The 19,352-nt window shown below is 39.2% G+C and overlaps 1 protein-coding gene across 3 annotated transcripts in view; it reads left to right on the forward strand.

Moving 5' to 3' along the window:
- The window catches only part of CATSPERE (catsper channel auxiliary subunit epsilon), a 201,828-nt gene that overhangs the window by 154,254 nt on the left and 28,222 nt on the right, over positions 1-19,352 (forward strand). For all 3 annotated transcript variants that reach the window (XR_015245774.1, XM_086693173.1, XM_086693172.1), the window contains 6 exons: positions 3,840-3,898; positions 6,109-6,184; positions 9,952-10,004; positions 12,051-12,101; positions 12,516-12,549; positions 12,618-12,697. Coding sequence is in view for 2 of the 3 variants with exons in the window: in XM_086693173.1 (XP_086549299.1) it covers positions 3,840-3,898; positions 6,109-6,184; positions 9,952-10,004; positions 12,051-12,101; positions 12,516-12,549; positions 12,618-12,697 (353 nt within the window). In the remaining variant the exon portion in view is untranslated. The remainder of the gene's footprint in view (positions 1-3,839; positions 3,899-6,108; positions 6,185-9,951; positions 10,005-12,050; positions 12,102-12,515; positions 12,550-12,617; positions 12,698-19,352) is intronic.

A 19,352-nucleotide genomic window follows, 5' to 3' on the forward strand; every position in this document is an offset into this window, starting at 1 on the left:
AGATCTTTCTTCCTTCTTTAGGAAGGCTTGGAATGCTATATGCTTTCCTCTTGTGACCGCCTTTGCTGCATCCCAGAGGTTTTAGGTTGTGGTGTTATCATTTTAATTGGCTTCCATATACTTTTTATTTTCCTCTTTGACTGGTTGGTTAACCCATTCATTCTTTAGGAGGATGTTCTTCAGTCTCCAAGTACTTGTTACCTTTCCAAATTTTTTCTTGTGGTTGATTTCAAGTTTCATAGCATTGTGGTTTGAAATATGCACAGTATGATCTCGATCTTTTTGTACTTGCTGAGGGCTGTCCCAGTATATGGTCTATTCTGGAGAACATTCCATGTGCACTGGAGAAGAATGTATATTCTGCTGCTTTAGGATGAGATGTTCTGAATATATCTAAGTCCATCTGGTCCAGTGTGTCATTCAAAGCCATTGTTTCCTTGTTGATTTTTTGATTAGATGATCTGTCCATTGCTGTGAGTGGGGTGTTGAAGTCTCCTAATATTATGTTATTACTATCAATGAGTTTCTTTATGCCTAAGGCACTTTTTTTTACCACCTATGACATCAGGATGAGTCTTATACCCTGTGGCATCCTAGATTTGATGAATTATGATTTTATTCTTTGCATTCTATACTTTCACTCTGACGTGTGTAGATGTTTACGTTTATCCTGCTTGGGACTTCTTGGGCCTCTTGAATCTGTGGATCACTGCCTTCATCAGGTATCTTGTCAAATGTCATCTTTGCCTCTGTCCCTGTCTTTTCTCCTGAAACACTGATGAAACAAAAGCTAACCCTCCATCTATTCCCCATGAGTCTTTCGTCTTTATTGTCCATCTTTTTATCTCTCTGTGATACATCGTTATCATTTCTTCTGATCTGTCTTCCACTTCACTCCTTCTTCTTGTCATGCCTGATCTGATGCCAAAATTATACACTGTGTGTTTATTTTGACTCTTGTATTTTCCATCTCTAGAAGTTTTATTTGTTCCTTTAAAAAAACACTGACACGTTTATGGTTTCTTTTACACAACAGATATTTTCAACTTGTCACTTATTCCCACACGACTAGTAAACACATCTGTTTTACAATCTGCACCTATTACTTCCATATCTGCAGTCTGAGTATGTGTTATTTCATCTATATCTTCTCCCTCATCATTGTTTATTCTGGTTTGTTTATTCTCATGCACACCTTATTTCCTTGTGCACTTGGTTATTTTGACTGTGCTGTTACACTTGTAAAACTATCTGTAAGAATTCCCTGAGGTCGAGTAAGAATATGCCTTGATCTTAAGATGATCTGTGTTTGCTGCTATCTAGGGGTACCACTCCCTTGAAACTTCTTTAAATCCTGAGTCTTCTGGACAAACAATTCCACCCATACAAGAACCTACCCATAGGTAGGCTACCAATTGTTAGGACAAATTTTTTTCCTTTTCTTGCTTTTTCTGATCACATAGTAACTGAAGTCACTAGAAGGTTAAGGAGGGCCCAAATTTAATCTTGACTTACTCTTACTCTGAGAATACAATCTTCTGATAACACAGGTTAATGTAGAGAGGATATCCAATTTGATTCTCTATATTGAATTCTCTGTCTCCTGACTATGTTGACAAATGCCTTTAGGGGAGAAATAGATTATGGCCTCTGGTGTTCTGCTTTATTCTCTAGATTCCTAATTTCCCTCAGTCTTTGGGCTAATAGTTCTCTACTCTCTTGTCAGTTATTGGATACTTTTAAAGGTGACTTCACAAAAGGCTGATGTTTGTAGGTTTTGTGATATCTGTGTTTTTAAGAGCAAAAATTTGTCGGGGTGCCTGGGTGGCTCAGTCAGTTAAGTGTCTGACTTCGGCTCAGGTCATGATCTTGTGATTTGTGAGTTCAAGCTCCGCGATGGGCTCTGTACTGACAGCTCAGAGCCTGGAGCCTGCTTCAGAGTCTGGGTCTCCCCCTCTCTCTGCCCCTCCCCTGCTCACACTCTGTGTATCTCTGTCTCTCAATAAGAAATAAATGTTAAAAAAAAATTTTTTAAAGAGCAAAAATTTGTCCATATAACCTATCTACCACTAGCAGAAATGAAAGTCTCCAAATCATTTCCTAATTATTTATAATGAAATGGTTTTTAAACAGATGATCACATTCACGAAATATATATTTTTAAAATAGTTCCACTGGGTAAATATTTTCAGTGATTATGATCCAAAATAATATACATATATGCTGGTTGAGTTACAGACCCAAGTTTGAGCACCACTTAAGTGACAATTGATAAGCAACCCTTGGAGAATCTGCTTACATTTCACAAAAGATAATATTAAAATTTTCAAGCCTAATTATGCTATTTTTATCATTACATATGAAGAAGAGTATGGTGTACAACAGAATACAAGTGTAAATTTGACAACTAGCTCCTTTCCTCGAACCTGAACTAGATTTATTTTTAGTGTGATGACCTCCACAGCCTTCAACTTTATCACGAGAGATTGCATATTTCGTTTAATACCACTTACCATCCAAGATGTGGATAAATAAACTTTGTCTCAGAAGTTAAGATTTTTTGCAAAGGTTGTATTAGAGGTACAACATCTCTGTTCTAATCATACCAGATTAGCCAGAGTCAAATTGATATCTCTGAAGATAGTATAAATATATACAAAACAAAGAAGTACCACCAAAAAAGTAATTTTGGGATATGGTGATTATAGTTACCATGCTTTAAAAATATGCAGCTTGGGGCGCCTGGATGGCGCAGTCGGTTAAGCGTCCGACTTCAGCCAGGTCACGATCTCGCGGTCCGGGAGTTCGAGCCCCGCGTCGGGCTCTGGGCTGATGGCTCAGAGCCTGGAGCCTGTTTCCGATTCTGTGTCTCCCTCTCTCTCTGCCCCTCCCCCGTTCATGCTCTGTCTCTCTCTGTCCCAAAAATAAATAAAAAAAAAAAAACGTTGAAAAAAAATATGCAGCTTATGGGGCGCCTGGGAGGCTCAGTCGGTTGCGTGTCTGACTTCAGCTCAGGTTATCATCTCACGGTTTGTGAGTTTGAGACCCACATTGGGCTCTGTGCTGACGGCTCAGAGCCCAGAGCCTGCTTTGGATTCTTTGTCTCCCCTCTCTCTGCCCCTTCCCTGTTCACATGCTCTCTCTCTTTCTCTCTCTCTCTCAAAAATAAATGTTAAAAAAATTTTTTTAATTAAATAAAAAAATACAACCTATAATTTTTTTCCTCTAATATCATACATGTTCCGTAACTGGATTTATCCTGAAAAGATAGAAACCTTCTGGAATGCTGGACATTGAGATGAAACGTGCCCCAGGTAGAAGAAAATAGCAAGGACATATACACAAGGCAAATAGATTTTTTTTTTAATTACTCAAAAACAAGAAAAGAAGTTTCAGGCAAATGACTCCTCAGTCTCAAAAATTACAGACAACATTATGTCTGTAATTATTCTAAAAACCTCAAAGAAGAAATAAAAAGGTCCAGAGATGAGGTTAGTAGGAACAGGAGAAGGCTGGTCACACATCAGGAGTGAAATGAAAAATTAAAAATGAAAATAGGAATATTGCAATGACAAAAGTAAATGAAGAGGGAGAGAGAAGCAATCGAAATAAAGGGACTATGGTAAAATGCAATTCAAAGAGAAAATAAGAAAAAGGTAACAAAGGAAGTCTAATATGTACATAATTGGAGTTTCTGAGTTAGAAAAGAAAATAAATTGGAAAAATACTAATTATATTTTTTCTTACCTAAAGAAAGTTTCAAATCTGTCTTGAAAGTATTCATTGTCCCCCCATTCCCAGTTTTCCTGTTTTAAATAAACTCTCATTTTCTTTTCCAGACAGTAACATTTTTTCAAAATGTAAATTATGAGGCAGTAGATGATTACTTCAAATTGCAGTAAGTATGACTTTTAAAAGAACCTACTCGGTATGAAATGTGCTATCAAGGGTATTGATTTCCAGGTGTTCTTTTACTTAAATGGCCTCATATCATTTTAAATATCCAGATTTCAAATTCCTTTAAATGTTTGGAGAGATGTGAAATTACTATTCTGTATAAAAATGTAACAAAATGAAACCTATCAAGGTTTTCATTCATCCAATTGAAGATGCAAAAAACAAGCTATTTCTTAATTCAATAATTTTCAAGTGTGTTTTATCATTCATTCCCATCCCAAAGTCTTTACATACTATCCTTGGGCAGACTAGAACTCTAATATCAGAAAGTCTTTGAGTAGAATCAGAGAAAACACCATCGTTGACTCTTCTTGGAATAGGTAGGACCTGAGCACGATAATTCCCGGAGGAAGCAACTACTCAGAATTGAGTCTTAAGGCATTTCTATGGTCATCATTAATTCCTGACTCAATATATTCTCTTCAAAAATAGCACTGCTACTCCAAGTGAGTATGAGTCCCTACTCTATGCCAAGCACTTTCTAGGTGTTCAAAATACATGGTGAACAAGAAAGGAGGTACTGGTGTCATGGGACATATCTCTTGTAGGAAAAGACAAAGAACAAACCATCAAATAAATGAACAAGATGATTTCAAATAGTTTTAAATGCTATTAAGGAAAGAAAACAGCACGAAGTGGTAGAGAGAGACCAGGAAGGGGAGGGAGAAAAGTCTACTTTAAAGACAGTACTCAGGGAGGCTCAGTTCATCCCTCGCCCCCTCACCTACCAACTTTTCTCTCAATTCTTCTAATGTTGTGTGTTTCTTGGGGTAATTTTGATTTTTCTGGATATTTACTCAGAACTCTGTTGCTGTAGAATACAAATCAAACTGTCCAGGATACTTGAGGTCAGTCGAAGACTCGAGAAAAAATACCTAATGCTTTGAAATCAGCCATGGCAGGAAAAAAAAAATCTACCTATAAGAAAAATTATATGGAAAATTATAAATGCAGGGGTGCCTGTGTGACTCAATTGGTTAAGTATCCAACTCTTGATCCTGGCTCATGTCATGATCTCATGGTTCATGAGATCAAGCCCCTTTGTCAGGCTCTGCACTGACAGCATAGAACCTGCTTGGGATTCTCTCTGCCCCTCCCCACCACACATTCTTTCTCTCTCTCAAAATAAAAAAAAAAAAAAACTTAGAAATTTATAGATGCAGTATTTGTTATAGTGTTCTTCACAGATCTATGGTATATTACTGTATTTATCAAATCAACGTTTCCATCACATTGGAAAACAAACCATAAGTGACATAGTTAAAAGTATAAGATGCTTCCTGATTTCAAAGGTATTAAATGAGAAAAAAACATATATCTTAGAATTGATGAAATATGGCACAGTGATTTAAAAAATATAAAAATGTGCTATTTGTATCCTAACTTATTTATAAATTTACATTTTATACCCAATATTTGATAAATAAATAAATATGAAAATGTGATGAATATTGGAAGAAAAAGAACCTTTGCATGTGGTTAGTTTGTTTTTCCCCAGCTGTTTCAAAAAGGAAACACCTGAGCACCAACGGGATAGAATATTAATAAAACTTCCAAAAAACTCTGTGATTTTTGGCCCTCTCCAGTTTCTCTGAGCACAAAATAACTCTTATGCACTTCATCACCTAGAAATTTGATCTCATTTTTGCTTCCAGTCGGATCATACTATGTGGCATAATGTGGTTCAGGAAACTGATTTCATACCTTACTCTTTATTGTTCCCAAAGTGTTATCAATAGGAGGAAAAGATCTGTAGAGGGTAGAGGAAGAACAAATGGAGCAGCTATAGCCTTCTGATACCATCAGAAGCAGGGCAAGATGTCAGCAGCACAGCCTCTCCTCTAGGGACTGGGGGTGTTAATAAAACAGGGAGTTGAAATGTTGATAGCTCTCATTTCTCTTTCCCGTTGGGCCGACCCTATGCCAGCCCACCATGAGGTGTGAGGGGCTTTCCAGAGTGACCACGGTGCACAGCTGCCTTAGCAGAAGCAGAGAGCAGTTGCTATCACTACCTCCTTCTAGGCCTTAGAATTCCTCACAGGGCTCAGTCACATTGTGTACATGGGATTTTTCATAGGGTCTCCAGAAAGGTGGGATTGTGCCCGCCTCCCCTGTGATTCTATAATCACCTGCACGTGCTGTTTCTCCTAGACACCAGAACACGGGTCTTCTGCTTCTCCACATGAGGCCTAGTGACTCAGCAAGACCATGTCCGATATCCCAGAAGGTAAGTGACATGCGCAGATCAAAAGCTTTACCTCAATAATGGTAATAAAGGTGGTGAGCTGTATAATCCATACAATACCTCTATGCAACTCCACTCCCCTCCTACATTTGTAACATTTCTCCATAGGGAAGAGATCAGGGAACAAAACTCTGGGAATGGATCACAGTTCTGCCTTCCGTGGGTTTGCCGTCAAAAGTGAGACATATAAATACCTATAAAAGTGTAAAATTATTAGTTTATGGAGACAAATAAAACTGTATAAAGGAAAAAGTGAAGTTAATGAGAACAACAGAAGCTGGGTGTGTTTGTCAGAGGAAACTGCCAGTCATGTCCACGTTGACCCTGCATTTATTTCTTTATTCAAAAAAAGTGAACCATTGTTTCATTCGAAAAAATGTATCAGATACCGACTGTGTTTCTCTGTCTCAGTATGTGTGTGTAACCACGTAACTACCACCGCTGTCACAAAGACCAAAGACAGACTCTTCCCTAGGCGTAAACAAAAGCCAGCATGAGGGAATGTGAGATACATGGTCATCAAATAGCCCAGAAGAGTGGGCCATTCTGAGTGTCCCAAAAGGACTTTGAAGAATCAGTAGAAGTTGAGCAGTCTGGATGCAAAGGGAACCCCAGGAAGACGCATATACCAAAGTACAGCACCGTGAAATAGCAACAGCGTGTTCAGGTAACCAGAAGCACTAAGAAACTGAACACCAATTCTTCAACACCACCCCACCTCTTCTGAGTCAGTTCTACTCCAAGGGATGCCTCCTCTCTTTATTCCCTCCCAGCCTAATTAATAATCAAGAAACATATATTGATGGGAACGCAAGCTGGTGCAGCCACTCTGGAAAACAGTATGGAGGTTCCTCAAAAGACTAAAAATAGAACTACGCTACGACCCAGCAATTGCACTACTAGGCATTTATCCAAGGGATACAGGTGTGCTGTTTCGAAGGGACACATGCACCCCCATGTTTATAGCAGCACTATCGACAAGAGCCAGAGTATGGAAAGAGCCCAAATGTCCATTGATGGATGAATGGATAAAGAAGATGTGATATATATATACAATGGACTATTACTCGGCAATCAAAAAGAATGAAATCTTGCCATTTGCAACTACATGGCTGGAACTGGAGGGTATTATGCTAAGTGAAATTAGTCAGTCAGAGAAAGACAAAAATCCTATGACTTCATTCATATGAGGACTTTAAGAGACGAAACAGATGAACGTAAGGGAAGGGAAACAAAAATAATGTAAAAACAGAAAGGGGGACAAAAGAGACTCATAAATATGGACAACAAACTGAGGGTTGCTGGAGGCGTTGTGGGAGGGGGGATGGGCTAAATGGGTCAGGGGCACTAAGGAATCTACTCCTGAAATCATTGTTGCACTATATGCTAACTAACTTGGATGTAAATTTTTTTAAAATTAAATTTAAAAAAAGAGAAACATATATTGAGTACCTACTGTATACCAGGCATAACACAGTGAGGAATCCCTACAAGAAGAATTCAAACGTACATGAAATAACAGCCCCCATCCATCAGGACCCCAGCACAAGGAGCCTGTTCCCAGAAGAGTGAGCTTGCATGAATTTGGAAGGAGCCCTGAACCAGAGGCAGATGTGATCCAAGCTTGAGTGCGGCTGACAGACACACGGCTTCCCCGGGCAACTTCCTGCAGGTGCACACCAGCCACTCCCCGGCCGGCCTATCCCCCCACCTTCCCAGCTTCATCTTCGCAGGAAGCACGAAACCGCAACCTAGCCAGCTCTTTCTTCCCCAGCCTAGGTCTGTTCTCCACCTCCAGCTGCTTGTCCCGTACAAGATGCCTTCCAGAAGCACCCTCCTTTCCTCTACCCCTTTTTCCTATCTACTCACTAGGTTTGTTAGGGATCCCAACCACTGGGTGCTGCCCAGCCCAGGCATTACAAAAACAGGTTAATCTCACCTGAGTTCAGATCCAAGCCTTGCCACCTGCCGGCTGGGGCAAGCTACTAACCAGTGATTTGCCGCCGCCTCGTTTGCCAAAGGGAAATTGGTCTTACAGTATTTATCCACTCTGTTGAGAGTATTAAATGTGATCCATTTGTGTAAAGTGTCCAGAACGGTGCCTGTCGCAGAGTAGCCATCTAATATTACCAGTTTGTTTCTTCTCTTTCCTCCTCGGCATGCCCCAAGACACGGGCAGTTCAAATCTAGCCACCCTCTGTGCCCCACTGTAGGTAGCTTGTATTGGCTGCAATGAAGCCACCCTAGTGAGCCATTCCCCAGAAAGCTTTAGTGATTCCTCCCAGGATCAATTTCCCCAGGGAGAGATGACTACACACTATGTAATGCATTATCTACCAACGTTTCTGTGTTGACGGCCTTCAGAATTCCTATCTCAGTTCCGTTGTTCTGCCCGGTTAGAAGGAATGTGCTGTGTCCACTTCTGAGCTAAGTTAAGAGCAGTCCTACCCTGTCTCTGCACCTGAGAGAATAATGTGAAGTGTTTGCTTTGGCAGCACATATACTAAAATTGGAAAATAATATTAAATAAAGAAAACCAGTACGCTCATTGTTTTCATTTGGGTTACATGTCAGAATACCTCTAATTAGGTATCCAGTCCTGAGAACACTGTCAGCCCCACAGCAGTGGGTGCATGGGTGCCCTAGAAAACAGCCTTTCTCGTGCATCCCATACTCTGTACCAACGTTCCTGTTCACGTTCCACATGCGGGTCAACTCAGATTTTTAACCCCAAGCATGGTTGTTGATTTTTGTCAACTGGGCCCCGGAAGAGAAGGGATGCGATGACTAAGACACCGAGTGATGGTGGGTCCTGACTGAAAGACTCACCCCTAGGAAGCCTAGGATGGGGCGGCAGGGTAGTCAACCACGTGTGACAAATGGATAGGTTAGTAAAGATAAAGGGCAGGCCCATGCTTCTGAACACATTTGACTGGAAAACAAAGCTTTGATGATGAAGGACAGCAAGGACTGTAGGTAGAGTTGCTGAGAGAACAAATCAGGTCCTGTGACCGAGATCAGGTGGTTCAGGCAATAAAATCCATGAACTCCTGCTGTAGAGCATGCCTTTCAAATGTAGGCTGAAGGGCCTTGGTTTCGCATGCACAACTCTTTAAATACCTCAAGCTTATCTGGACATTATTCTCTAACCCCATCCTCTGATCCCCAAGTCCTACTTTGGGGTAAGGAGTATTAGAGGTTTTTTCAGATTTGTCTTATGGAAATATGCAACATACAGGACATGTTTAAGACAGAAAGCAAGCGTCCAGATCGCCCCTAGGAAGCCTAGGATGGGGTGGCAGGGTAGACAGCAACGAGTAAGGCATCCGGGAGCCAGGTTGAAATTGAAATAGGCATCCTGGTCAGGGAAGAACCAGGTCTCTGGTTAAAAAGAAGTCAAATTAATAGCTATACATATTGTAGAAACCTACCAGCTGAGCCAGGTGCAAGCTGGAAGTGGAGTTGATGATCATGTTTGCAGAGGTGCTCGTAAAAGATGAGATTGGGTCAGTTCTGTTGAGATACTGATGTCAAAAAAGCAGAGTACTAACCTTTGGGCAATGGTCTGGGCAACCGGAAGCAAAGAGAGAGAAAACAAAAATGTGATCAGAAAGAAGGAGTAAAACAGCACAGAACAGTATGATAAACCGTACATTTAAAAGGTTATTATTTCAAATCGAAAATGCAATTGCTTTTAGCTCATGAGAACCAGAACCGCTGATCTCACCACTTAAATTGCTTCATTTTAGGTGTTCCAAATAGCTGTTGGCTGTAATCCTCGTAAATACATTGCTGTTAAAGGGCAAGTATATTTGCATTTGACCTGTCTTACTCTTTGCATTTTAAAACAAATGGTGAACTACATTGTAATTACTGGTGGTGCTATTAGCCTGATGACTGACATGTTCTTTATGAAATCCAAAGTTGAATCGGCATTGGTGTCCAAAATTTGAAGTTTGTCCAAACTAAATTTGTGTGAACCTTTTGCCAAGTCAAACCTTACATCTGAATCGCACAAACAGATAAAAAGAATTAACCTCTTTCCCTCTTTCCCAGCATTTTTCTCCGCCTTCCCTTTTAATAATCCAGTTCCCAGCTTTCACCATCACCTCTTCTCAGCTCTTCAGGCTCACTTCCCAGGGAAGGGAGAGGCAGAAACACTTAGGCCTACTTTCTGTCCTACTCAAATCAGTCATGATCTCATCTCTGTCAGAGAATCACTTACATCCACATCAGAGAAGCCTCAGTTTCCTGCACCATTTCCCATGGGACATTTTTTTAGAGCAAACCTCACAGAGCCATCAGTGCTTCCTCCAGAGAACCCCACGGTTCTCTTTATTTGATCTTACTGTGGTTCATGATGAAGCACGCTGGATTTTGTCATCCACTTGCCAAAGCTCTCTTCTGTGTGGGCGAGACTCGAGGTCAGCAAGCACAGTACGTTCAGCTGAGATAAAGGTGCACTTGAGACGAGAAGGTCTCCTGCCGTTAGGAGTGGGGGAGAGCGGGGGACCAGGGGCTCTTATGCAAGTCTATTTGTGAAACGACTTGCTCTCATCCAAACAATTGTCTATTCACCTGCCATTCCAATAACCTTTGGAGTGTGGAATTGTGATGATCGGTTGCTGGCTTGGTGATTAAGTATTCTTATTTAATTCAGCAAGGAATTTGCATTTTCCATAACTCCTGTTCCAGGAAACACGAAGGCTAACTAATTTATATAGCATAGAGCATCCTGCTTCTGGGATGGTCCACGTCCTTGCTTCTTAGAGAATGGTCAGTGGACCAACACTGGCATCTTGGGGAATTATTAGAAATGCATAATCTGTGACCTTCTCCCACTCCTGCTGAGACAGAACCTCTATTTTAACTAAATTTCCGGGAGATTAGCAAGAGCATTAAAATTTGAGAATAACTGCTGTCCTGTTTCCCAGAACTACTGCACACAGTAGCCGTGCCTGCAGATTTCTTTCTTCAGTGAAATGCAGCTTGAATCAGTCTGTTCTGGGAGGGTATACATGGCAATTGTCAGATAGGTGGTTGTTCACCAGACCTATCTGGAAAGCATGTTTGAAAAACATAGATTTCAGTACCTTATTCTAGGCCTCTTAGTCAATGACTAAGAATGACTGCAACCCGAAAAATGACCCTCTGATCTTAAATTCAGGATGTGATAGGCCTAAGGTTTTCACAGTCATGAAAGGAGACCTATGGAGTTCAAGGTGCCCATGACAGGAGAAATGTCCATGATGAAGAGCATCTCATGGGGTCTGTTTTGAGTTTCAGGGTGGGAGATGGTGTAGACTTCCAATATCTCTCTAAACACAGTGGTGATTTGAGTCACTCCCTTGCTGGAAGTAGCCAGCAAAAATGGTCAAATGAATAATTTAACTTACTGAAAATTTTATCACTTTATAGACCATGATAGCCTTATGTCTGCATGAATCCTAACTGGAAATTATGTGAATGCTTAAAGTAGCTCCTTACCTGTACAACTGAGTCTCCAGTAACAATTAGAAGTCTGTGTTTAATATATATATATATATATGGAAGAAAATAGTCCAAAGAAATTTATCTTATTTTGATAGATTTTCAGTGAATTCTTCACATGTATCAAATATATATAAATCAATATATTTCAAATTCTGATGTCCTCAGAAACATTTATGAAGCTGATTTTTTTAAATAGAAATGCGAGGGCCACACACCAACCCCAGGATTCTAATTCAGTAAGTGACAATTCTGTGATACTCTCAAGTCTGAGAATCACTGAGTTAAATGATTAAATGTCTGTTAAGTATATAAGGGATGATAATATTACAACTTCATTATGTTTTATTTTTTGTAGATTTAATAAAAAAGAATGTCTTCAGCATGATTTCTTTTACCATATTGAAAAGTAAGAAATAGTTTTAACATAAGCACTGAGTCTCATATTAATATAACACCAATAATTTAGAATCAAGTAGTATTAATTCCTATTAACATCAATCTTTTCTAAAATATGCATTCATTGCTATGAATTTACCTCTAGGCACTGCTTTTGCTGCAACTCACAAATTTTGATAAGTTGTGTTTTCATTTTCATTTAGTTCAAAATGTTTTAAAATTTCTCTTAAGATTTCTTCTTTGACCCATGAGTTATTTAGAAGTGTGTTATTTAATCTCCACACATTTGGGGAGTATTTTGTAATTATGTTTATTTATTTAACTTTTGTAATACCTCCTTACCTGAACAAAGTAATGGTTTTGATTTTTAAGTTTGAAAAGAAGAAAGAAAAATAAGTAATGAAAAATGATTCTTTTTTTACAGGTCATATTTGAGGAATAAACCATCTAAAAACTTGGTAAGAAAACTATAATTTTATCAATCAGACATATATAGAAAATAACTAAATCATTTTTCCTTTTCTAGCGAGTAAAATATAATTGGAAAGAATATGGCTGCCCATTGAGACTTGATTTTCGAGAAAAGTTTCACCCTTTGGTTCAATTGTAAGTATATTCTTACTAAAATTTTTACTTACTTTGAAAGTTTCAAAATTAAAGTATGAAAACAAAGCTAATTAATTATGCACTTAATAATAAATATTTTTGAGCACCCAATATATGCAACTCTAGGTTTTCAATACTAGTTATACAAAGTTGGACTACCCATGGTGCTTGCCTGTTGAGAGAGCTTGTAATTTCACCACTGAGACATAGTGTATAAGATAACTGAGGCTCTTCTCAGGCATGCAGGTGATCTCTTCACCCTTGCTTTATTCTCTTTATAGCTCTCCCCAAGCTCTTACCAGCACCCCTGCCTGTTTGATAGGAATTACTTTCCCCAGGTGACATATGACTGTTCTGTCCATGGGCCAACAATAACTGAAAGGTTGCAAGGAAAGAAACTAGATTGCTGATAAGGGCTGGTACATTGGGGAGATTTCAAAAATATTATCTCTAACTTAATTCTTAAAAATAATATTTTATAATGAGAATAAAATGCTATTAGGAAGGCTTTTGCATGTAGTTTTATATTACTTTGCTTGTATCTTTGATTTTATTCTTGATTGATGATTTTAAGTAGGCTCCACACACAACATGGAGCTCAAAATCATGACCCTGAGATCAAGACCTGAGCTGATATCAAGAGTCTGACTCTTAACCAACTGAGTCACCCAGGGACCCCATGATTATAGCAGTTACACAGCTTGTTGCAAAACTTAAAATAGAAAAATATAAGAGCTAAATGACCCATTTCCTAATTTTTTTTTTTTTTTTTTTTTTTTTTGCTATTATAAACAAAATGGTGGTGAATATCCACTTACATACATGTTTGGATACCAGTCCAGATATGCCATTAGGAAAAATTACTGGAAATGAAATTCTTATGTGTAAAATATCAAAATTTTAGTCAAGGTTTCCAGCTTTAGAGTTTACAGGACCTCTCAGGCTAGAGACAATTTCTGAGATCTCTCAGGTGGTAGGTATGACATAGTGAATCAGGTGCTCTGATTTAATTTTGCTATGGGAGCTGTCCTTATTGGGACCCAGAAGTCCTCTGCCATCATGTCCTGCCCACCACTCCTCACCCATGGCAGTTCTAAGATTCTGTGCTGTGCCCTCTACATCATTGTCCTACAGTCCCTCTGTTCTGGGTCCTCTGAGCTATCAGGCCATTCTGCTATCTTCTTAAGTTTTGTTCTTCTACACATCTAGTGATGCCACTGCTTTTCCTGAGAACCCTTGAAACCCCTTCCACCACTGAGGCCTCATTTTTCTCTTTGTTTGTTTTGCTTTGTTTTTTAAATTTTGTTTTAATTCCAGTTAGTTAACATACTGTTACATTAGTTTCAGGTGTACAATATAGTAAGTCAATAGTTCCATACATCACCCTGTGCTCATTATGACAAGTGCACTCCTTAATCCCCATCACCTATATCACCCATTCCCTCCACCCCCATACCCTCTGGTAGCCATCAGACTGTACTCTATAATTAGGAGTCTGTTTGTTGATTTGTCTCTCTCTCTTTTTTTCCCTTTCTCATTTGTTTTGGTTTTTAAACTCTACATATCAGTGAAATTATACGGTATCTGTCTTTCTCTGACTTATTTCAGTTAGCATTATACTCTCTAGCTCCATCCATGTCATTGCAAATGGCAAGATTTCATTCTTTTTCATGGCTGAATAATACTCCATTTTATACACACGCACAATGGAATATTACTCAGCCATCTAAAAGAATGAAATCTTGCCATTTGCAACCACATGGATGGAGCTAGAATGTATTATCCTAAGCAAAATAAGTCAATCAGAGAAAGACAAATATATGATTTCACTCATATGTGGAGTTTAAGAAGCAAAACAAATGAACATATGGGAAGGTGGGGAGATAAGAAATGGAAACAAACCATAAGAGACTTAATGATAGGGAACAAACTGAGGATTGATGGAGGGAGGATAGTGCAAGATGGACTAGACGGGTGATAGGTACTAAGGAAGGCACTTGTTGTGATGAGCACTGGGTGTTGTATGTAAGTGAAGAATCACTAAATTCTACTTCTGAAACCAATATTGCACGGTATATTAACTAACTAAAAATTTTTTTAAATGAAGAAATAATGCTTGGTAGAATTCAGCTGTGTAGCCATCTGGTCCTGGACTTCTGTTTTTGGGGGAATATTTTGATTACTGACTCAATTTCTTTGCTGATTATTCATCCGCTCAAATTTTCTATTTCGTCCTGTTTCAGTTTGGGTAGTTTGTACATTTCCAGGCATTTGTTCATTTCTTCTAGATTGTCCAATTTTTTGCCGTTATGGTTTTTTCATAATATTCTCTTATAATTGTTTGTATTTCTGTGGTGTTGGTTGTTATTTCTCCTCTCTTGTTTATGGTTTTATTTATTTGGGTCCTTTCCTGCTCACTTTCTCTCTCTCTCTCTCTCTCTCTCTCTCTCTCTCTCTCTGTCTGTCTCTCTTTCTTTGAGAAGTCTGGCCACAGGTTTTCCAATTTTATTGATTTTTTCAAAGAACCAGCTTTTGGTTTCATTGAACTGTTCTATTGGTTTTTCAGTTTCTATAACACTTATTTATGCTCTAACCTTTATTATTTCCTTTCTTCTGCTGGTTTAAGGTTTTGTTGTCTTATTTTAGCTTATTTAGGTGCAAGGTTAGGTTGTTTATTTGAGATTTTTCTTGCTTCTTGAAGTAGGCCTATATTGGTATATACTTCCCTCTTAGGACCACTTTTGCTGCATCCCAGAGGTTTTGAGACATTGTGTTTTCATTGTCATATGTTTCCATGTACTTTTTTATTTTTTCTTTGATTTCTTGTTGACCCACTCATTGTTTAGTAGCATGTTCTTTAACCTCCATATATTGTGCTCTTTCCAGACTTTTTCTTGTGGTTGACTCCTAGTTTCATAGCATTGTGGTGAGAAAAGACGCATGTATGACTTCAATTTCTTGAATTTGTTAAGATTTGTTTTATGGCTTAATATGTGATCTATTCTGCAGAATGTTCTGAGTGCACTTGAATGTGTATTCTGCTGTTTTAGGATGGAAGGTCCTGAATATATCTGTTAAATCCATGTGGTCCAGTGTGTCATTCAGAGCCATTGTTTCCTTGTTGATGTCCTATATAGATGATCTGTCCATGGATGTAAGTGGGTTGTTAAAGTCCCCTACTATTATTGTATTATTATCAATTAGCTCCTTTATGTTTGTTAACTTTTTTATCCATTTGGGTGCTTTGATGTTTGGTGCATAAATATTTACAATTGTTGTATCTTCTTGTATTGTCCCCTTTATTATTATATAGTATCTTTCTTTGTCTCTTGTTACAGTCTTTGTTTAAAGTCTAGTTTTTCCAATAGAAGTATTGCTAGCCCAGCTTTCTTTTGATGTCCATTTGCATTGATAAACGTTTCTCCATCCCCTCACTTTCAATCTGCAGGTGTCTTTTGGTCTAAAATGAGTCTCCTGTAAGCAACATATAGATAGCTCTTGTTTTGTTTTTGGTGAGTTTTTTTTAAGTTTATTTATTTATTTTGAGAGAGAGAGCGAGCACATAAACAGGGGAGGGGCAGAGAGAGAATCCCAAGCAGGCTTAATGCTGTCAATGCAGAGACCAACATGGGGCTCGATCTCACAAACTGTGAGATCATGACCTGAGCAGAAATCAAAAGAGTCAGGCACTTAACTGACTGAGCCACCCAGGTGCCCCAAAAATGAGTCTTGTTTTTTTGTCCTTTCTGTCACCCTATGTCTTTTGATTGGAGTGTTTAATCCATTCAAAGTAAGTATTGATGGGTATAAACTGACTGCCATTTTATCACTTGGTTTATTACTTAGTTGTTCCTGAAGATTTTCTCTGATCCTTTCTTGTCTTTCTCTCACGTTTTGTTGATTTTCTTTAGTGATATATTTGCATTTCTTTCTCTTTAGTCTTTGCATACTTATTAACAGTTTTTGGTATATGGTTACCATCAGGTTTGTATATAACCTCATCTGCATGCAGCAGTCTATATTAAGTTCGTGGTCATTTAAGTTTGAAACCACTCTTTTTGCCTCTCCTACCTATATTTTAGGTATATGTTATTATGTTTTACATCCTTTTTTTGTGTGAGTTCCTTGACTGACTTTTTTTTTTTTTACAGAATTACTCATTTCTTTTGTGTTCCTTACCTCTCTTCTTTTCTATATTTAGTAGCGGAGTCTGTTCTACCAGTCTTCAGATAACTCTCTGGCTTATTGATTTGGATGTGGGTGATGTCTAGTTGAAAATGTGGGATGGGATGAGCTCAGGGTCCTCCTATTCTGCCATCTTCCCAGGCTCCTTGTTTTTTTTTTTGTTTTTTGTTTAATGCAGTACCTAATCCCCCAGTGGTACATAATCTTAATGTTCTCTCCCAGAGAAGTGTACTCTTCAATTCATTATTATTAAACATCTTTGAACATTTTACTCTGGTAGGCAATGGGAATTCAAAGATAAATAAGATAGGATTTCTGTTCCCAGGGCTCAAGAGCCTGATGAATTAGATAAACATATGAGCTGATATGGAATAATAAAAAGGAAACTCAAAAGAAAAGAATCCAACCCAGCTGCGGAAGGGAGATGGGCTTTGGGAAATATTTCCAGAATAACTTGCATTTGAGCTAGTCACTGAGTCTTAAAGGATAATGAGTATTTAGCTGAAGGCAGGGAGGGAAAAAGAGAAGTGGGGAAGGTGATAATGGACTCCACCAGGGAGCCTTTCAAGAAAAAATGACGGTGAGGAAGAAAATGCACAGTTCCAACAGTAAAATGCTGTTGGGGCATTAAGTGAGGCAGTAAGTGTCAAGCCAAGAGGCTGGGAAACTAGCTAGGTGGAGTCTACCTTGTGAAAGACTTTCTGTCCATTCTATGGTAGAGTGGCATGATCAAATGTGTGCCTTAACTAGTTCTCTCTGGGAGAAGGGTAGAAGATGACCTTCAGGAAAGCAAGTCTAAGTAGGGAGACCAGGTGGTAAACTATACTGGTAGTTCATGGAGGAAAAAAACAAGTGATTAAAATAGCTGCAAGGACAAAGAAGAGGAATTATTTATGAGAAAAATGAGGGATTGTAATACACAGGGCTTGAAAATTGATTGATAATTGATAGAAGAAAAGAGAGAAGGAGGAAGACGAATGAGTCCCAGTGACCTCAATCAGAAGAGGTCTCCACAAACTTCTACCACCTTACCTACTCATCTGCAAACATCCGTCCCCTTGAACTCTGTCTGTCTTCCTATCATCATAGGTGAACTATACGTTCCTGTAAGGCCTCTCTCTCCATCTGGGAACTGGATCCCCACCTGCTTTCCTAATTCAGAACACTGCTTCCGAAACTGCCCCCTCCTTCTCCGGCATCATCGACTTTTCCCTCTTGACTGTATCATCAAAGAAACCTGCAGTTCTAACGTGATCAGAAACAAAACCACAAGACCCTCCCTTGACCCCACTACCTCTTCAGCTACCATACTCACCGTGACTAACTCTCCTCCTCTCCCCCAACCCCTCTCAGTGAGGATTCTACCAGCACCACGCCACTAGCACTGCTAGCTAGTGTCACCGGTGGCCTCCATATTGGTACACCCAGTGCTCAGCCCACAGGACTCACCCTACCTGACCTCATTAGCAAGAATTGCATAGCTGGTCACTCCCTCCCAATTGAAACGTTTTCTTCACTTGGCTTCACATTCTCCTACTCTTCCTGCTACCTCGCGGTATCTTACCATAAACCGAGTGCAAAGGACGCGTGGCGGAAATGTGTGCTTATGGTGTCTTTATGTACAGATTTTTCAAATTGTGGTAACATACACATAACAAAACATAGTGAACATTTGGATGTATACGTTGTACGGTCAGCCAGTGCAATACTGCTCAGCAGTGAAAATGAATGACTAAGATGTTTGTAAGAGGGAATCGGACAGTCAGCCACGAAGCTCGGGTTGGGTAGGGAAGGAAGAGTAGCCGGGAGGGAGCTGCTGAGGAGGAAAAGAGATCAAGAGACTGGAAACTTCTATGGATTCATCTCAAAACCTAATATTGAATGTCGGGGGGGAGGGGGGGGGGAAGTTGCCAAAATATACTTGCAGTGTAACCTCATGTTACATTTATTTGCAAACCCACAAAGCAACACTATATATGATTCATGGATATATTTATGTATAAGTAAAGTTTAAAACCTGGATGGGAATGATATATAACAACTTTCACATTATTCTCTGTGTTCTGCATATTTGAAATATTTTCTAATTAAAATGAAATAAGCTATAGGAGCCAAGTCCATGAAGAAAACTGGGGAAGTAGCATCAAAGGCCCAGGTGGCAATGTTGAAAGAAGAATAATTCATCCTCTGAGACTTGGGGGGAAGGAGTAAAAAAAATTTGTTTTTATTTTTATTTTTGATATTTATTTATTTTTGAGAGAGATAGAGACAGAGTGCAAGAGGGGAAGGACCAGAGAGGGGGAGACACAGAATCCGAAGCAGGCTCCAGGCTCGGAGGTGTCAGCACAGAGCCTGATGTGGGGCTCCAACTCACTGACTGTGAGATCATGACCTGAGCCGAAGTTGGATGCTTAACCGACTGAGCCACCCAGGCGCCCCGGAAGGAGTAAAATTAAATGTAGAAAGTGAC

Source organism: Puma concolor, chromosome E4 (assembly GCF_028749965.1).
Source record: "Puma concolor isolate L17-30 chromosome E4, mPumCon1.1.hap2, whole genome shotgun sequence".
Lineage (NCBI taxonomy): Eukaryota > Metazoa > Chordata > Mammalia > Carnivora > Felidae > Puma > Puma concolor.